Source organism: Dasypus novemcinctus, chromosome 7 (assembly GCF_030445035.2).
Source record: "Dasypus novemcinctus isolate mDasNov1 chromosome 7, mDasNov1.1.hap2, whole genome shotgun sequence".
Lineage (NCBI taxonomy): Eukaryota > Metazoa > Chordata > Mammalia > Cingulata > Dasypodidae > Dasypus > Dasypus novemcinctus.
Window position 1 is genome coordinate 66836628 of NC_080679.1, and position 21758 is coordinate 66858385.

At 34.7% G+C, this 21758-nt stretch overlaps 1 protein-coding gene across 3 annotated transcripts in view; it reads right to left on the reverse strand.

Moving 5' to 3' along the window:
* Nucleotides 1–8055: 8055 nt before the first annotated feature.
* Nucleotides 8056–21758, reverse strand: part of UBE2E3 (ubiquitin conjugating enzyme E2 E3) — a 95920-nt gene continuing 82217 nt past the window's right edge. For all 3 annotated transcript variants that reach the window (XM_071216239.1, XM_071216238.1, XM_004476868.5), the window contains exons 4-6: nt 17025–17157; nt 13791–13938; nt 8056–11749 (exon numbers count right to left, since the gene is read on the reverse strand). In XM_071216239.1, coding sequence (XP_071072340.1) covers nt 11652–11749; nt 13791–13938; nt 17025–17157 — 379 coding nt within the window. In that variant the 3' untranslated portion in view covers nt 8056–11651. The remainder of the gene's footprint in view (nt 11750–13790; nt 13939–17024; nt 17158–21758) is intronic.

Here is a 21758-nt window from a genome sequence, read left to right on the forward strand (position 1 = left end):
AGGCACAAAGATATGCATTATCAGTGTCCCAGGAGAGGAGAATGGAAAAGGAGCAGAAAGAATACTTGAGGAGAAAATGACTGAAAACTTCCCTTCCTTACAAAAGACATAGGTATCAGTATCTAAGCAGGACAATGCAACCCAAACAGAACAAATCCGAATAGACTTACCCTGAGATACCTACTGTTCAGAATGACAAATATCAAAGATAAAGTGAAGATTCTGGAAGCAGCAAGAGAAAAGCAAAGCATCAAATACAAGGGAATCTCCATAAAATTAAGTGCACAAGTCTCATTGGAAACCATGGAAAAAAGAAAGTGATATGATGTATTTAAGGTACTGGAAGATTAAAACTGCCAGCCACGAATTCTGTATCTCATACAATTGTCCTTCAAAATTAAGAGTGAGTTCAAAGTCTCCCACATAAACAAAAACTGATAGAGTATGTTACCAAAAGACCAGAATTACAAGGGATAATGTAGGGAGTGCTGAAGCCTGAAAGGAAAACACAAGAGACTTGTAGAAGAGTGCAGAAATGAAGTATATAAGGAAGGGTAAATTAAAGGGTAAAAAGACAATAGTAAGATATGACAACAGAAAGCCAAAGGACAAAATGGATGAAGTAAGTAATGTCTTTACAGTAATATTGAATGTTGAGGGCTTGAACTCACCAATCTAAAGACATAGATGGATAGAAGGGATAAAAAAAAATGAGCCATATTTATGCTGGCTATAAGATATTCACCTCAAACTGAAGACACAACCAGGTTAAAAGTGAAAGGACAAAAAAAGATATTCCATGCAAACAGTAACCAAAAAAGTGCTGGAGTAGTGATACTACTATTAGACTAAATAGATTTTACATGCAAAATTGTTATAAGGGATGAACGTTTATATTAATAAAAGGAGCATTTCACCAAGAAGAAATAACTATACTAAATATTTATGGACCTAACCTGGGTACACCAAGAAACATAAGGCACAAACTGGCAACACTGAGGGGAAAAAGAGATGTCTGTACAATAATTTTTGGAGGTTTCAATACATAACTCTCACTGGATAGAACATCTGAGCAGAGGATAAATAAATAAATAGCTTGAATAATATGATAAATTAACTAAACATAACAGACATCTATAGAGCCTTGCACCCCAAAATTGCAGGATAATACATTCTTTTCAAGCACTCATGGATCCTTCTCCAGGATAGACCACATGTTGGGTCATAAAGACAGGTCTCAATAAATTTTAAAAGATTGAAATTATACAAAACATTTTCTCTGATCATAATGGAATGAAGCTAAAAATCAATAATGGACAGAAAAAGGGAAAATTCATAAATATAGGTGATTAAACAATATACTCTTAAATAATCAGTGGGTCAAAGAAGAAACTGCAAGAGAATTCAACAAATATCTTTTGAGATGAATGAAAATGCAAACACCACATACCAAAACATATGGGACATGGCAAAGGCTGTGCTGAGTGGGAAATTTATAACCCACAATGTTTACATTAAAAAAGAAGAGCTAAAATCGAAAATATAACTGCACACCTACTAGAGGAACTAGAAAAAGAATAGCAAACTAATCCCAAACCAAGCCAAAGGAAAGAAATAATAAAGATCAGAACAGAAAATAATGAAATTAAAACAAAACAACAGAATCAACAAAACCAATAGTTCTTAGAAAAGACCAACACAATTGACAAACCCTTAGCTATCTGATAACAAAAAAAAGAGAGACGATGCAAATAAATACAATCAGAAATGAGAAGGGGGACTTCATCCCTGACTCTGCAGAAATAAGAGAGATCATAAGAGAATACTATAAACTGTATGACAAAAAACTTGACAATGTAGATGAGATGGACAAATTCCTAGAAACACATGAACACCTTCTACTATCCTTAGAAAAAGATATAAGGCCTCAACAAACCAATACAAGTAAAGAGATTGAAAAACCTCCCAAAGATGAAAAGTTCGGGACCAGATAGCTTCATAGATGAATTTTACCAATCAATCAATCAATTAAAGATGATTTAATACTAAGAGCTCAAACACTTCCAAAAAACTGAACAGGAAAGAATGCTACCAAACTCATTCTATGAAGCCAACATTATCCTAATACCAAAACCAGATACAGATACTAAAAAAAGAAAATTATAGGTGAATATCCCTAATGAATATAGATGCAAAAATCTTCAACATCAAAAGTACGTTAAAAGAATAATCCACCATGATCAAGTGGGTTTTCTCCCAGGTGTGCAAGGGTGATTCAACACAAGAAAATCAATTAATGTAATAAATCACATTGATAAGTTGAAGAAGAAAAATCACATGATCCTCTCGATTGGTACAGAAAAGGAATCTGACAAAATACAGCACCCTTTCTTGACAAAAACACTCCAAGACGTAAGAATATAAAGAGGCTTTCTCAATACAGGAAAGTGCATATATGAAAAACCTACAGCTAGCATTGTACTCAATGGTGAACAACTGAAAGCTTTCCTGCTGAGATCAGGAACAAGACAAGGATGCCCACTAACACCACTGTTGTGCTAGAAATTCTAGCTAGAACAATTAGTGCATAGCTAGAAAGAAAGATATAAAAGGCACCCAAAGAGGAAAGCAAAAAGTAAAACTTTCACAATTTCCTGATGATGTGATCATGTATCTAGGAAATCATGAAAAAATCCACAACAAAGCTACAGAATTACAGACGAGTTCAGCAAAGTGGCAGGATAAAAGATTAGTATGCAAAAATCAATAGTGTTTCTATACACTGTTGATGTGCAATCTGAAGAGGAAATCTGAAAAAAAAAATTCTATTTATAGTAGTAACTTAAAGAATCAAATGTTTAGGCATGAACTTAACTAAGGACATTAAAAAGCTGTATTCAGAAAACTACAAAACACTGCTAAAAAAAGCCAAAGGGGAAAGTGTATGTGGCTCAAGTGCTTGAACTCCCACCTACCACGTGGGAGGTCCCTGGTTCGGTTCCTGGTGCCTCCAAAAGATGACAGCACGCTGATGTGACAGGTAGGCACAGCAAGCTGATGCAACAAGATATACAGGAAGGAAAAGCAAAGAGACAAAACAAAACAGGAGGTGGAGGTGGCTCAAGCAATTAGTTGCCTCCCTCCCACATCGGGAGGTACCAGGTTCAATCCCAGTGCCTCCTAAAGAAACAAGAAAGATGAACAAAGCAAGTGCGAAAACATTGTGAGGTAGAGAGAAATAAATTTTTAAAAAATCTTAAAAAAAGAAACACTGAAATAAATGGAAGGACATTCTCTTTTCATGGATTAGAAGACTAAATATCGTTAAGATGTCAATTCTACCCAAACTGATGTACAGAGTCAATGCAATTACAATAAAAATCCCAACAGTCTTTTTAGCAGAGATGGTAAAGCCAATTATCAAAAATTTTTGGAAAGATAAGGGCCCCAAATAGACAAAACTGTCTTAAAGAACAAAGTTGGAAGGTTCTCCCTGACTTTATAGCATATTACTTAGCTAGAGTGGTAAAAACAACATGGTCTTGGCATAAAGACAGATTAGCCAATGGAATGAAGTAGACACTCACACTCACAGTCAAGTGATTTTTGACAAGGCTGTCCAGCCATCCCAGCTGAGCCAGAATAGTCTATTCAACAAATGGTGCTGGGAGAACTGGAAATCTATATCCAAAAGAAAGAGGGCCCCTATCTTACACTTTATAAAAAAATTAACTCGAAATGGATCAAGGACCTCAATATAAAAGCGACAACCACAAAATTCCTAGAAGAAAATATAGAAAAACATTTTCAAGATTTTGTGGTAGGCGGTAGTTTGGGTAAACCCAAAGCACATGTAACTAAAGAAAAGATAGATAAATGGGACCTCCTCAAAATTCAACACTTTTGCACCTTACAGGACTTTTGTCAAAAGGATAAAAAAACCACTGACTCAATGGGACAAAATATTTGGAAATCACATATCTGGTAAGGGTTTAATATCCATGATATATAAAGAAATACCACAACTCAACAATAAAAAGACAAATTACCTAATTAAAAAGTTGGCAGAAGGCAATTGTCCAAAGAAGAAATACAACTGGCAAAAAAAAAAAAAAAAAGGAAAAAACCATGAAAAGAACGTTCAACGTCACTAGTAATTAGGGAAGTGCAAATCTAAACTACAATGAGATATTATTTCACACCTATTAGAATGGCCACTCTTAAAAAAAACAAACTACAAGTGTTGGAGAGGATATGGAATGACAGAAATGTTTATTTACTGTTGGTGGGAATGTGGAATGGTACAGCCTTTGTGAAGGACTGTTTGGAAGTTCCTAAGGAAATTGAATATAGACTTGACATGGAACCGAGCAATACCATTACTATTTATATATACAAAAGAACTGAGAACGAACAAACATCTGCACAGCTATGTTCATAGTGGCCTTTTTCATGATAGCCAAAATTTGGAAACAACCCAGGAGAGTCCATCAACTGAGGGGTGGATAAATAAATTGTGACGTATATACATGATGGAATGTTATGCAGTGGTAAGAAGAAATGAAGTCATGAAGCATATAACAACATTGATGAACCTGGAGGACATTATGTTGAGTAAGGCAAGCCAGACACAAAAGGACCAAATATGATTGTGTCATTAGGAACTAAAACATACTGTGCGAACTCATCGAATTAATTAGAATACAGATCACCAGAAAATATAAGGTAGGTAGAGAATGCAAAGCTGATGGTTAATTAATCTGTGCAGAATTGGCTAACAGGTTGTTTGTAAATCTTTACAAATGAATGGAAATGTGTGAAAGCACGTCATAGCGTTTGTACATAGCAGAGGTATAACATGGGTATGACAGTGGTTCAAAGGGAAGTCTAAGGTTACATATATACTAGAAAGGGAACTAGAAAATGTAAAATGGGACTACTTAACAGTAAAACTCCATGTAAAATATGAATGTGGGTGATACTGCATATATAAGACTTTTTACAAAATATAAACACAACTAAACTAGAGATGGAAACAGAACAGCAGTTATGTACGGCAGGGGAAGCATAGATTGAGAAGTGATGAGTTTTAATTATTACTGAAATAATGAAAATGTTCTAAAATTAGTAAGTGATGAACATGCAACTATGTGGGTTATACTGAATTCCAGTGATCGTGTACTTTGGATGGATTTATGCTTTATTAAGATGTATCAATAAAACAGATGCTTGGAAAAAAAAGTGATAAAGGAATTAGATAAAGAGTGCCAATGATACCATATAGCCTTATTATTCTCTCACTGTGTTCCTCCATAAATTTTATAGATGAAAATATGAAATATTCATGTAAATACTGTCTTAAGTACCCCAATCTTAGTCACTAGAGAATCCTTAACTTCCCTTGCACACAGGACTTCTCTTGGTGTCCAATATCCTTTTGTAACCCATCACTCCATAGGCCTATCTTTATCCCCTTCTAGTCTGGGGTAGGACTGGGAAAACAATAAGTAGTCAACATACCCGAGTTTCCACAGCTCACTTAAGAAATACTCATTACAATGAGTAGAATAAATGATAAATTTTTGGAATTATAAATCTGGAATTATATTTTCCCCAGTTACCCTTTTAGTTATACTTATTGGCACAGGAATAACATGGGGCAATAAGGGAAAAAGTGATCTGTTTGATTCTTCCTTCTAATCTACTTCCCTTTCTCACAGAAACTAGAAAACTAAAACGAAGACACCTGGATATTTCACTAAACAAATTTCAATTTACCATCAATACTACTGGTATATTACCTTTCTCTAAAATATGTTTACTTAAAAAAAATTGTTTTTCAAAGGCTATCACTTTTTATTTTTCCTATTAAGAGTTTCATAAAAAAATATTGTAACTAGATGCATGTACCCTTTTGTCTTTTCTATTTTTACCAATAAAAGTGCATAAGAGAAATATATTAAGAAGATAATGATAATGGTACATACATAGGACAGAAAGAACTTTGGTATATTTAAGAACTTTTAAAATTACAAGGCTAAATCCAATCTCCATTTTCAACAGGAAGACATTTAGTACAGTATGTGAATAACTCATTGGCTATTTCCCATGTTTCAACTTAACAGGAATTTAAATAGCACCTACCGTATATAAAGCACTCAATCAGTACAATGGGGAAAATAATAAAAAGTTTAAAAAAATTTTTTTAAATCATGACTGATATGCTTTACTTGGTCTCTGCCCTCAATGGACATCTCCATAATCATATGGAGGAAGATGAATGCCCATGATATAATATTCATTCATTCAACAAAAGTTTATCATGTTCGATATTGGGCTAGACACTGAGATATGGAAACAAGGATTATAGAGATAGTATCCTCTAAAAGCTCATTATCCAGAAATATGTATAATGTGTTAAACTGAATAAAAATGTTTTTATTCAACTGTGTTTTCTTTTGTTTTTAGTTGTTTATATTTTCAATTATTAAATGTACAAAATAAAGCTTAAAAAAAAAGAAAAGACAGACCAAAAAAACATGACTATGATAAAATGCCAAAATGCATGCTAGAGACACTGGGTACTAGAGGAAGAGTTTAAATGATAGAAAGCAATCATTTTAAAAGTATAAAATACTACTAGGCTTGTTTAATTGGGCAAGATTTACCAAATATTGTACTGTTATTTTCATAGCTAAATCAGCAGGGATATCTGTTTCATTTATCATTCAACAGAAAATGGATAACATTAGCAAAGATTTATTCCTCTGCTAAGAGGATGAATCTATCTGGACAGGAAAGTGACAGACTATTTAAGGATGGAACAATGTATTCATCTCTGTATATGCCATACTGCCTGCAGGGATCTTGAATTTAGTAAGCATTTAAAATTTGGACAATAACCTAAAAATGGAGATTAGTTGGGGGTTATAAAGTGTAGCCTCACCACCATCACCATCACCACTTCCATCACTTCCAAATAAGGAAAAGGATTCTTGGTTTTAGAATCTAACACTGCCATGGAGGGCACCAGGAAATACCCATTATGCTTGACTTTTTATTATCCAGTATATTTCTAGTGTTTGTGCAGATGAGATGGTATCTCTAAGAAAGAGACTGATAAGACTAAGAGATGCATAAACAGTGAAAGAGAAAGGTTCATAAGAGCAGTAAAAAGGAAAGGGACAAGTTTCACCAAAGGAGGTAGCTTCTCTTAAGGTAAACTTTAGGAACTGGAAGACTTGAAAAAACATGCTTTTCACGATTTGTCTTGGAAAGACTTGCGTGACTGGCCTTAGACTTCCTTGACTTCAAACAAGGGTAATCTAGAGATTTGAAGATTTAAAGAAAATTTAATTTCCTTTAAATACCCTCCCTTTGGTAATATTTCAAACTGTTGAACAATTTACCTTTTGTTATGCCATATTTTACCTGTATATTTCAGAACATATCCAAAACTAGGCCCCAGAAGCAATGATACTAAATCACAGTTAAGTCACTCTGTTGGATATTGTCATTTAAAAACCACCTTGGGCTTTTAGCCACATGAGCTACTGAGCTACTAGAACAACAATAAGTTTTCAGCCCAGCTGGTGTCAAACTGAAATAAAAGAGAAACTGTTGGGAGTTCCAGAACATTCTCTTGTAAGAAATACAAGTTTAACAGAGTCAGGGAGAATGATTTCCAAGAAAGAAAGGCAAGGTATGGTGGACAATACATACACTTGAAAGATCACTTCCTCATTTCTAATTAACAAGGTTGTTTGTTTCTGTCTGACAATGACTGAGGCTTCACCACTATTCATTACCGTTGGCAATGCAGTTTTTAAGCCAGTGCCAACAATTCATTTTCTAACATCTTAAAAGTAGTATCAGCACACTGTGGAGACATATCCCGTCACACACTGGAAAGATACACTTAAATCAATGAAGAACTTTTAGAAAAAACCTGTTTCATTTCAAATAATGTGTATCTGCTAAAATACTAAATATTCTACTAAAATATTAAATGACCTATTTTCTATTTTAAGGGTATTGCTTGAAAAAACACAGTAATTTGTTCAGATATGAAACAAAGGGATTTATTTATATATCCAATTCATCTAAAAAAGGAACACTAGCTGAAACATAAGTCGATAATATAATTACTGTGGAATCATTACCTCAGCCTCTTAAACAATTTTTAATGGCTTGAGAAAAGTTACTGATGTTTATTTATTAGATCATGTCATACTTCTATCCAAAGACCACAATATAAACGCTGACTGAATGTTTTAATGTACCACATTAAAATGACAATATTGGTTAATACTTGAAGTCATAGGACTGAAACTGACTTAAAGTTTACAATAGACATACTTGTATTGTTATAAGAAATTTGTATAAGTTAGTGGGTTGATGCCAAGTTCTTTAAGTATATATTAGAAAACAATATCTCCAAGTTCTTACTAGAAAGGGCAACATATACATGAGTAAATTCAAATTGCAAATTTCAACAATTTTATCACTATCAGTTAAGATTTTCTTGTTAAAAACAAAGCATTGACTAGATAACTCAAACCCCTTATGATTTTTAAAATGTCATTAAATCCCATTTTCAATTTTCTAAATTAAAAGAAAAAGGGAAATCAGTGATGTTAAAAGCTATCCATATGACAAATGTAGATCTAAGGGAGATGATAAACATAACTCATATTTACTGGAAACAATAAAGTCTTATTTCGTGAACTTCAATTTGAGATTTTAAAATAGAATACTAAAGTAAGGATTTATTAAAAAGCAAATTTGGACTTGGGCTTGTAGATTCATTTTCAGAAGTTATGGATTAAATAATTTTTTGTATACATATATCCATTCTTACTGAAAACAGTTAAATTGTATGTATACATACAACTTTCACAACTTGTGAAATTACTGTAAAACTCTTAGCCTAGTAATATGGAATGTGGGTTCCACCTCCACTTGTACTGGTTGTATAATCTGGGGCAAGTTATTTAACCTGTCTATGCATCAGTTTCAACTCTGTCAACTGAGGATCATAAGATTTATTTTCCTAAAGCTCTTTAGGGAATATTAAATGAGATAAGGTACTTCAGTGCCTACATGATGCCTGGCAAATGGTGATGCACTGCACAGCTCCTTCCTGTGAGGGCACATGGATCATAATTAAGAGTGCTCCACGTATGATGGGATGTGTGGTGCCATGTCCATTCTTGAGCATTTGTAAAGTTTCATTTGAACTTTTAACTTGTAAATCTGCTTGTAATGGGTGAGGAAAAGTATGGGTTCTAAAATATTACAATTTACATCAAAAGCAAAGTTTCAGGGAGGAAAAAAACAACTCCCTATTAATAGTACACAGAAATGAATACTTATGTAGCTGGGGAGAGGATCTGTAGTTTTTTTAACCAAAAACCAAACCAAACAAAACAAAACCCCAATTTTCAGGGAATAGTAAAAAACTTTAAAAAACAAACAAATGCTGAATATTTTTAAAACATACTAGTTTTGATTCTCTCCTCTCAAACTTTGGTGAATATGACTTCCACTTTATAAGCATATTTACTGTAAATTAGAATACTCAGATACTATTAGGTCATTTGAAACTAGAGCCTGTTCCCTCAAAGAGAAACCAGGACAAGCTCAAGAAATCAACTTACAGATTAGATTTACAGCATTTGAGTACAAAAAAGAACAGAGAAATCATCAAATTCAACTCTTTGGTTTCACATATGAATAAACTGAAATTCAAAGAAATTATACTGTTCAAGGCTACAAAGGTTGCCTGTGGAAAAGCCACAAATATTTTGAAGTAACCAATTCTCTCCACTCTGTCCCAGGCCAGTATGGAGCACAGATAGCCTACAAGTAAGCAGAACAGGTAGACAGTAGGAAATGCGCTGATAACTGAGGGAAATCTAATCATGTTACCCCCCAAAATCCTAATATTTGGTAGGATGAGGCTTTAGTCAAGGCTCAGAGATTTTTAATAGGCTTAAGTCTGAATTCTTCGAAAACCATCCCTCTGTTTGGTGTTTCACTGTAATAGGGAGAGACATTTTTAGAGTTTAAGTGAAAACTAGATACATAAGAGTGTAATTTTATTTTTACCGCAATTTGAAATTTCCATTGACAATATTCAAGTAGGAGCCTTTCAGTGACAGTATGTGCAACTATATATGTTTTACTTTATATATATTATCTTGAAGCAATGTATTTTTATGCTAATAATTCCATTCTATAAATTTTAAGATGGTATTCCATTTCTACATTTAGAGACTAACTGTCCCATATTCTACAACCTTGGCTAGACAACTGAAGAATTTCTCAATAATTATCCTATTCACAGAAACAGTAGCATATTTGTATTCTGTTTACCAAATGTGAATATTGCAAAATAATTGTAATTCCTTTTAGAAGCCCAATATTTAATAATTATATTCAGAAAGAATTTAAACAGTAGAAACTTTAAAAATTTGCTATTTTAACTGAGAAATAAAGTCACATCTGCACACTATTCTGTTCTACCTGCACAGCTCTAGTCTACCTTCAAGGTAGACAAGGGTCTCTGTGTTCAACTCTGCCTTTGGCTATATCAGTGGCCAAGTGCCATAGTAAGAATAGTAGTACACACCATAAAAATTCAAGACCAGGATTAGAAGTAAAAAATGAACCTAAGATACAGAAGAGCTATGAGATCAAAGTTATTATTTGAAAATATTGCCTAGAGCTGGACAGAAAGCATCAGTTTGGAAACAAAATATCTGTAATACATTACCAGAATCCTGAGTGATCCAGGATTTCATATTCTTTTTAGCTCAAATTCCTGCCACTTAATAATGAAGAAGTATATTATTAAAGTTTATGTGATTTTGCAATCGACAGTTTAAAATTCAGTTTTGCGTATTTAAGCTCATCCTAATTCTCTTATTAAAACTGAAGGGGGAAAAAACTACACATTTAATAAAATGTTAAATGTTTTCAATTTAATAATTCATTTATTTTTACTAGTCCTTAGTAGTCAAGCCTCAACTCCGCATTTTTACCTCATCAACAATCATCTCAGACACACCTTCTAACAAGAGTGGCTCAAAATATTACGACAGGAAACTACGCCTTCAGGAGCATGTTTATTGTGTTTGAGATGATACATCAGGTGCTCTCTGAGCTACAAAGGGTAAAAGGAAATCCTCTCATTACAAACTGACAAAGGTAAAAGGTAAAACATTTTTCACAACAGCATGTACCACATACTCAGAAGTAGATCTGGGTTTAATACAAATGACATAATTCCTAGTCTTCTACGGCTACTTTTATAACTTCATACAGATAATGAATTAGGCTAAAATGCACTATAATATTTGGTAGACTTCAGGACCAGTATCCTTAGTACATCACAAAATACATTTTGATATCCCAAAGAAGCAAGACTTGCAAGTAGGCGTTTTAAACATAACTAATCTACAGCTACAAAGTTCTACTCTTGATAGCATTTACCTTTTTGGGGAGTCTCCCAGTCTCCAAAGGATAAAAGCAGAGAGTAGAATCAGTATAACATATACACAGAAGTCCGTATTGTAAAGGCTATAAAGATTTGCAGCACAGTGAGAAGAGGCCTTCTGCTCCTTCACACTGTGTAGAAATTATGTGAATTATGTTGCGTATCTCTTGGTCCACTGTCTGGCTATCCTGTCATGTTCTGCTCTGTTGGTCAAATACTGAGTGGCTATGCTTCCAACCAGAGGATCCGCTGGAAAAGTAGAAAGAAGTTTTAGAGATATTATGCAGTATCATAAAGTACAATTTGAGTACTCCATCATTAAATTGAAATGCTTATTTTTCAGCAGCACCTTGATACTATATAATGACTAGATTTTCAAAAGAGAAATGTTTAATCATTTGTATATTTAATATGAAGATTAGAAAAGTTCCCTTCACTAAAAAGTGAATGTTCAGTTAGTTAATAGATCAGATTTTTAAAAAAGATGTATGCCTTGAATGTACAAAGCACTAACTTTTACTCATGGGATTTTATTCAACAATGAAAGCTTGCTAAGTGATTATATTTCAGCCTTCCTATGGATATTAAAAAACAGAATTTTAAAATACAACTCTTAGCTTGCAATACCACTGCTCTTCAAAATGCAATGTTTCCTTCATTCTATGTAGTAATTTTACTATAATCACAAGCCATTTTTCCTTTTCAAAACTTACTTGCTATTATTGATTTGATTTTGAATTTATTTTTCAAAAATGTAAAATATGTATACATGCAACAAATACTTAAAGTGTGATACCAAACGTTAGTGAAAGGAAAGTGGATTTGGCCGAAATGGATAGGGCATCCGCCTACCACATGGGAGGTCCAAAGTTCAAACCCAGGGCCTCCTGACCCATGTGATAAGCTGGCCCATGCACGGTGCTGATGCATGCAAGGAGTGCCGTGCCATGCAGGGGTGTCCCCCTTGTAGTGGAGCCCCACGCACAAGACGTGCACCCCTTAAGGAAAGCCTCCCAGCGCGGAAAAAGTGCAGCCTGCCCAGGAATGGCGCCACACACAGAGAGAGCTGATGCAGCAAGATGATGCAACAAAACAAGACAGATTCTGGGTGCCGCAGACAAAAATACAAGCTGACACAGAAGATCACACAGCGAATGGACACAGAAAGCAGACAACTGGGGGGGGCGGGGTTAAGGGGAGATAAATAAATAAAAAATAAATCTTTAAAAAACAAAACGAAACATGTTAGTTAAGAGTAACGCTCTCTTCCTTCCTGACTCCAGCTACCCAGAAATTTCTTTCCCTGAAAAACTACTGTTAGCTGTTCATACTGTCTTTCCAGAGATATTAATACAAGAAAATAATAGTCTTCCCCCCCCACACACAAAAAACATACATGCATATGTATGTTTTTCAGTATTTAGTTTTCCACTTAAAATATCTTGACATCTTTCCCTGTCAGTTCATAAAGAAGTACGTAATATTTTTCATTGCAACATCCTCTACTGATGACCATTCACGTTGTTTCTAATCTCTTGCTTTAATAAATGATGCCATGATAAATATCCTTATCGCTCCCTCTTTCTATCAATGGCATATGTGTAACTGCTGAGCCTGAGGTAACAGGCTATCATATTTTTAGAAAAAGGAAGTCATATTCTTTAAAAATGACTACATAGATGAGATCTAATAATTTATGTGAAATCCCTGGCCTAAATATCACTCATCAAGTCAGCTACCCATGTTAAAGTTCATGTGTGGCAATTATGATTTCTTAAAACGTTATAAATTCTACACTAATGACTTTGTCTCGGAATTCATATAATCATAATTTAGCCCAATTCTCTCATCAGTAATCATTTTTAAATCCTCTACCACATCTAATATGACTGACTATAATTAATCCAAAAAGGGAAAACAAGAAGCCCCTTCATTACTAAGTGGTTGCTTTAAAGCACATGGCAGCATAGATGGATTAAGAAAAGGAGGCATAGATGTTAGAGTTTTTTTTTTTAACACTGTCAGAAGAGGTTTCTACACAGCAACATAACTGAGAATACAGAGACTCCATCAATGACAGGGAGAAAACTGTAGAGTGGCATGTCAAACTAAATGAAGTTATTGAGAAACTTTCGGTTTACTCTAATTGAAATCACATTAATAATCTACTTTAAAAACCTCTTATGTTAATCTCTCTACCAACAGCATTTACTTCTCCACATTTAAACTAACCAAGAAAATGCAATGGTTTTTGTAGCCTCATTATATGTGTTCATAAAGATTTGCTTACCAGGGTTGCAATCTGTCAAAAGGGAACAAATAGACAGCAAGACCTTTGAGATAGTCAAAGCAGGACTCCAGTTGTCTTTAAGAATGTCCAGACAGATGACTCCCTGACTGTTGATGTTGCAATGATAGATTCTGGTGCGAAAAGTAACCTAAGGGCCGTCATATTAAAAAAAAAACAAAAAGAAAATGAATGCTTTATTAATAATTCTCACCAGGGGAAATGGAGGAAATGGAGGGGAAATATCACAGCAAAGAACTGAGTGAAAGAGCTTATCTTAAAGCAATACCAAAAATAGATGGCTTTATTGCTATTATATCAAAGTCAGTAGCTCATCTGATTAGTTTAATCTAAATGAATGATACAATGTATGTATGTATGTACACAGGTTCACACATACATATACACAAACCTAAGTTTTAAAGATAGAAAATGAGGGAGAACAGAAATGTTTTGGGGCCACAGATTAATTTTTTTTTAAACATATAAGTTATATTAGTTTCTTAGTAGAAAATACCACTATCAACTCAGCTATTTCTTGTTACATGTCAGAAAATACTGAGAAGAATGTACATGAAGGTTGGTAAAATCATCAGCATTAATCTGCCTATTTCTCAGCCTTTCATTTCCACAGTAAAATAAAAGAAGTAGGTCTTTACTGAATAAAGGAAACAGCGAGATATCTGAGATGTGTGAGAAAATAAATCATAGGAACAAATACTGGTGAGTTTCAAAACTATAAGCACCAAGTGGATATAGTTAATATGTGACTTGGATTTGTAGAGGAAAAAAAGACGGTTCCGGATTTCTAGGAATGAGCAGTGTACAGTGATCTTGACACATAATTTTTTTAAAAACCAGAGATCACTGACCTAGTAGCAAAGTGTGGTAATAAGGGTGGGGAGCGAGAGTACGGACAGCTAGAACTGCTCTGTTCAAAATGATAAACACTAGCCACATGTGAGTAACAAGCTCTTAAAATGGAGCTAGTCAAACTGAAATGGGCTAAAAGTGTAAAAGAAACAGACTTAGTACCAAAAAAGGAATGTAAAAATTTCATTAATAATATGGTATGTATTAGCAAAAGAAATAAAAGGTTTAGAAAATTAAAATTCTGAGATTTCAGCAAAAACTTAACATACTAAATTTATGAATAACCATGAACCAAAATGATCATGATAATTAATATACAGAACCATATTTTGAAACTGTGTTAGTCAATTTCCATTTGCTAATGAAAGGTGCTAAAAAAAAAATAAGTGTTTCTTCCATTAATTTCCCCCTCACATACAGAATTTTATACAACATAAATTTTTACTAACTTTTCAAAATGTTAAAACCAATTTCGAATGTGAAAAACTAGGTTTGTAGAAATAAATATCCCTGTTTATAAATATAATTGTGAGCTCCTTTACTAAGGTTTGATATATTTTTTGTACTACACAGGAAATTTAACTGCTGAATGCAACAGAGCAGCAGCTAGTGATATAATGGCATTTAGCATGTATCATTTTGAAAGTGAATACAATTAGTGGTATTATTAACCCAAGGGTTTTGCCCCTTTATGTGACAGACTGTGGACCTAGGAGTATTCAGAGAGAGAATCATTGGAAGACCTTGCATTCTGATGGGATCAGTCAGAAAATTACTCAAAAAACTGATAGCACTAATAGAAAGCACTAGTAGAGAGAGGTAGTAGGGGACCTATGTATCTGCAATTTGAGGTAAATACCACTAGGTGGAACTGTTGTAGTGTTAACATAATGCTTTTCTGTGAAATGATCTCTAAGCAGCATTAAATAACCTTTTTAAAAACAAAACAAAACTTTATTTTTACACATACACATGCACACACATACATGTACAGGTATTAAGTCACCACCTTAATTTAAAATAGTATTGGATGTTCTTTCATGGTTTGTGGCAGATTTTTCCTGGCAGTTCAGGGTGCTGGTGGGGGAAGATGTGTAGGAGGAACCTTGTGTGGTGATGTGCATATTTTGTGGATTCACAGATTTTGGTGTATGCTTGCCTGTGTATGTTTATGTGTGGAAGATGTACTTCAATAAAACTTTATTTAAAAAAAAAATAGTATATGTAACCATATTGAAAGAAAAACATTTCATCACCGTTAAGGACTTACACTTTGTAACTTTTCCCTGGCATACTGGAAGTCTCTGTAACAAGAGTATAATTATGCTCAGGGTTTTTTGTTTTGTTTTCTTTTTTTTTTTTTTAACAAACCCTTGTGTTGAGGGTTGACTTTCAATAGATCACAGCAAAGGAGCTGTTCTGCTCCGTCTGAAACCCCAACCCAGAAGCAGGTAGTTTACAAGTGCTTTAGCACCAGGTTCCCCACGAGTGTGCAGCGTGTGACAGGCGATAGGACAACCCCCTTTTGGGCCACCGCCTGTTTCCCGGGACGATGGGCTCTCTGCACCAGACCCCGGTCCCAGCACACAGCGGGGGGCACTGCATGCCCTGGTGGGTGCACACCAGCGGGGACAGCGGGGGCAGGCTATCAGAGGCAAATGGAGGCTCTGCGGGCACTGCCGTATCGTTCCACCTGGTATGCTCAAGGTTAAGTTGGTGGTATTCACCTGTCAGCTTGGCCATTTTAGAATCAGAAGCCATGGGAGGAAGCTATTCAAGTAACAGCTGTACATAAACTTTGCAAAATAATTCCGTCATTAAAATGCACAATTCAACCGTCTGTTGTTCTGATTCAAATTTTGGATGAACTCTTGGACTACAAGGGGACAAAGGTCACCAAAGAAGCTCAATTCCCATTACTACAGTGAACCCACAGAGGATACTAAATGAGTTTACTAAATATTAGTTCTCTTTTTTTGCTATGGATTTTTTAGTTCGCTGCTTATCTAAAAAGATAAGGCCCAAAATTCAAGTTATTCAATCCTCATTTCTGGAAACTGTCAAACATGTTATTCATAACATATTTTTCCTCATTTTAATGAGAAATCCACAGTTAATTTTCTTTCCTGATGTGCAAAGTGGTACAATTTTATTTACAATAAACTACTTTTTTTTTTGGTAAAGAATTTGTGAAGAGCAGAAGTCAATTATTTTGGTTTTTTTAATTCTCGGTCGAGAGTTTCTGTATCAATCCATGAAGAACATAATGAAATACATATGATTATAACCATACGCATTTAACCTCTGGAATAAACTAGTTTTGGAGAAAGATAAAAATTAAAGAAGGCACTTCTAGGTTCTTACCTTTGGTGGCTTAAATGGATAATCTGATGAAAATGTGATATCCAGAAAAAACACACCACCTTCATATACAGAACCTGGTGGACCAAGTATAGTTGATCTCCATTCATAAATGTTATCTCCTTTAGGCCCAGCACTATTTAAAAGAAATTGAAAATCAATGTGTGGATCCTTAAGCAATGTATATTAACATCTTAAAACCAGTTAACTGTTAAAGGTAAATTAGCAGCCTAGAGCAAAGAGATAAAAAGAAATAAGCACCAATGTGTATACATGTGTGTATAAACTTATGTGGAAATATTTTAAACTCCAGAAAAATTGCAAAAATATTACAAAGAATACCTGTATTCCCATTATCCAGAATCTCCGTTAGCATTTTGTTCTATCAGCTTCATTATTTCTCTTTCTTCCACTACACCCAACACATACACATACGCTTACTTTTTTCTGAGCCATTTGAGAATATGTTGCATACATGATGGCCCTTTCTCCCAAAAACTTCAGTGTACATTTTCTAAAAATAACCTCCTACATTACCACAGCCCAGTTATCAAGTTCAGTGAATTTAACATTATTAAAATACTTAAATCCACAACCTCATTACAATTTTGTCAATTGATTCAATAATGCCTTTAAAATAATTAAACTTTTCTTCCAGTTAAAAGACTGTTTTGGGATCGTGTATGTCCTGTGTTTTGAGATTCCTTTAATATGAGCAGTTTTTCAGCCTTTCTTTGACCTTTATAAAATTGACATTTTTGAGAATATAGTCTCTCTCACATTTCTAAAATAGAAACTCACCATTTTGGGGTTTCCTGATGTTTCCTCATGATTAGATTTATGCATTCATGGCTGGACTTGTACCTAAGTGATGGTATCCTTCTCGGGGTATCACATCCAGAGGCAGACTGCGCCTGCCTCTCATTGGTGATATTAATTTTGATCATCCAGAGAAGGTACTGCCCTATTTCTCTACTGTTTAGCTACTGTTTTTTTCCCTACAATCAATAAAGGTAACCTGTGGGCAGACACTTTAAGACCATGCAAATATCATGCTCCTCCTCCAAATTCCTCCCCTAGATTTAGCATCCATTTGTGATACCTGACTGAACTGATCTTTAGCACAATAGCGGCAAAATTATGATTTTCCAACTCCAGCACTTTTTCCACATTAACCAGTTGGCCTTTGAGCCTCTCTTCTCCTGTAGGTACTATGTGTGTATACATGTATTTGTGTATACATGTTTGTGTGTATTACTGGTATCATCTCATGGATTCCTATTTTTTCCAAAGTGCTTTAAATTCATTAATGCCCTTAATTATTATAATGCTCATATTATCCAAGATTTGGCCAGTAAGGGCCTTTCAGAACAGCTCCTAGATCCTTGTGGCATGTCACCATCATTTTTTTGAGCACTTCCTTCTACCTTATTTTCTGGCCTAGTAAGATCTTCCAGGCTCCCAGCCTTGGAAACAGCCATTTCTCCAAAGAGAAAGAGAATTCAAGAATACAGTGCCATTTCTCTAATATTTATTTTAAAAAAAACAAAAAACACCTTTATATGTCTACCCTTTCCAGAATCCATGTCAAGTATCTCTCTTCTTTATAGCAAAATTCCTTGAAAGTGTTATCTATACCTGCTGCCTCCAATCTGTTTTTTCTTTGAACCCATTTCAAACAGGCTTTTACCAACACTCCATTTAAACAGCTCTTATTGAAGGTCACCAATGACCTTATTGCTAGAGCCAATGATTGCTTCTCAATCCTCATTTAATCTGACTGTTCCAACAATGTCTGACAGTGGATTCCTTCCTCCTCCTTGGTAAATTTTCTTTACTTGTTACCAGAATAACATGCTTTCCTGGTTTTCCTTCTACTTTTCTGGTTCCTCCTTCTCAATTTCTATTGCTTTTCATCATCTCCTCAACCTCTAAATCAGGGGTTCTTAAACCTTTTTCTTCCATGGACTCCTATGCCAGTCAGGTAAAAACCACATACCTCTTACAAAGTCCACACTATACTGTGAATTATTTAATAAACACATCTTACCACACTAACACACCCCCACAAGAATAATGTTTTTTTAAAATTTTCAATTCAAACTCACAGAGCCCCTGAATTCTTCCCTAGTTCAGCTATTTCTATTCCAGTTCCTTAGGGCAAAAACCTAAACCTCATCCCTGATAGCTCTCTTTCTACCCCACATCCAACCTATCAGCAAATTCTACTGGTTCAAACCAGCCACATTTCTACTACTTCTTCCCAGCCTCATTGGCCCAACCTTGGTTCAAAATACCACCATCTCTGGCCTGGTTAAATGAAATAGACTCCTTGCCCCCCACCTTGACAGTCCAGTCTTACTATGACAACCAAGCACAGTGATTATATATATGAGTTCATGTCACTCCTCTAGTCAAAATCATCCTTCTTATACTGTGTTAAAGCCAAATCTTACGACCACAAGGCACGATATAATTAACAAACTTGCCCCCCATCTCATCTCCTGTTAATCTCTTTCTTGTTCAACTGGCTGCAGCAAGGGCCTTGTTCCCCTTTGACTAGATTTTAAAGCACTATATAGTAAATTTTTAAAATCTATTTTAAAAATAAAGTTTAGAACAATTAGATGTTCCTATATTAAAGCAATAAGAAGTAAATGTTTAAGTGTTAGTTTATAAAGACAGTCAATTTACAAAGGAATATATTTCAAAAATTTGTTTTAAAATCAGGTATTTTGGAACTTGGAATACATCTGAACCACAGTAATGTAAATGGTGGCTTCAATGCTGGCCTACAAAAATCTATTTAAACCATTGCCCGCATAACATTAAATGATATACGGTATATCTGCAATAAAAAGTACCAAAAGCAAGGCTGTATTTTAAATATCATGATATCAGGTTAAACATTTTAAAACATACTATACTCCACGGTTGGAATTTATTCACTCTGGCCTTTGCCTAACCTTTCAGACATACCTTTATATAATCAAGAAAAAAGGGGGCAAAAGTAAGGAGATACTGGTCACAAGGAATAAGGGACACAGAAAGATTATTCCTGGGGAATCAGAGTGCCAAAACAACCGAAAGATAGATTGAAAGAGAACTGTAAAAGAGAGTTGCTGATTGACAAGATGACAAATGGACAGATGACCATTCAGCTTGATAGATACAGAGAGGTAAGAAAAAAGGGGGAGGGAAGGTAGGAAAGTGACCAGCAAGCATGCCACAGCATGAAATGGAGGAAGAGGATTCTCCTGGAACAGCAGGAGCTGAAGAGGCAGGGCAAAGAAGGGAAGGAAGGAATCGTTACCCTTGACCTTTACAGTGGGCAGTCCCTAAGGCAATAGTGAAGAGGAACAATAGGAGCGATAGAGAACTGGGGGGGGGGGGAGGGCAGAGAAACAAATAAATAAATATTTAAAAATAATAATGATAATGTTTAGAAATCACCTAGCTGTTCAGCTTGGTGAATGCCTGAATGGTAACTTTTAGTGGGCAAGCTACTTCCAGGTATTTTAAATTAGAAGTTTCTAAAAGTAATTCAAGTATAGCCTAAATAGTTGGGTCAGTAAAAATATTTAGAAGTCAGACTCTGAATGTTTTAACGAATTCTTGACAACATGAAGATTCTGATTAGTGCTATGTTAAAAACCAAAATTTGTATAATTTGAGAATTACTTTGTTTTAGTTTTAGCATGACCTTCATTTTCTTACAGGATATGGTTGTGTTAGCTGCCTTTCTTCCCTACAACCTTAATAGCTGGGTAAGATTCAATAAGACTGCTAAAACAGCTAATGAAATAGACATTTCAGCACTATCAATCAGTCACAATTAATTAAAATTACACAATTTTAAAATTATGCCAAATTATATAGGAAAACCTCAGGGATTCAGAAATTTAGGGTCCATACAGGATCTACAAAAAATGAATCATTGGAATATGTATTTTTAACTTGAAAAGTGACTGAAATTTATGCAAATTTTAAACGTAAAAACAATAATACCACCCACTGTTTATAAATACATACATACTTAGTAAAAGGTGTGAAAACATATAATGGAATCATACACAAAATCATCAGGACAATCCCTGCCTCTTGGGAGGAAGAAATAGGAATGAGACTGGGAAGGAAGTAGAAAGATTCTCCAATTATATATAGTTTCATTTCCTTTAAAAAAAAATGTTTAAGCTATAATGTATGTGAGGATTATCAGATTATTTCTGGTCATATTTACTTCTGTACTTTAAATTAAAACAAACATCTGGCACAAAACACTGATGGGAACAGTCAAGTTGAAAAGTGGTTTGGTCATCCATGCTTTCTTACTGAACATGTGGAAGATAGCCAACTGTTACGTGTCCTTTCCTTCCAAAGCTTAGCAGCTTTATATATCAGACTGTCTTTATTAAGAGTCCTACCACACAAGCACAAAACAGCAGGAGTATCCTATCCCTTGCAACTTTAAAACCTAGGGCTCACTTCTCTTCTTGGTTGAGGTATTCACTCTGAGGCATTTTTTCCCAATACAGGGCAATTTCGTCAGCACTGAATATCTGTTCTGGTTTGTAGCCTTTCTCTTCTACCAGTTTCTTCAGGGTTTCAGGAAATTCCCTAGCTGCCCCTTGATTGGTAGACACTGCTTTTCCTGTTACTTTTATACTGTATAGGCTAAACATATTTTTAAAAATTTCAAACCAGTCTTTGCTGGCCTGAAAATCCTTTCATCTTTAT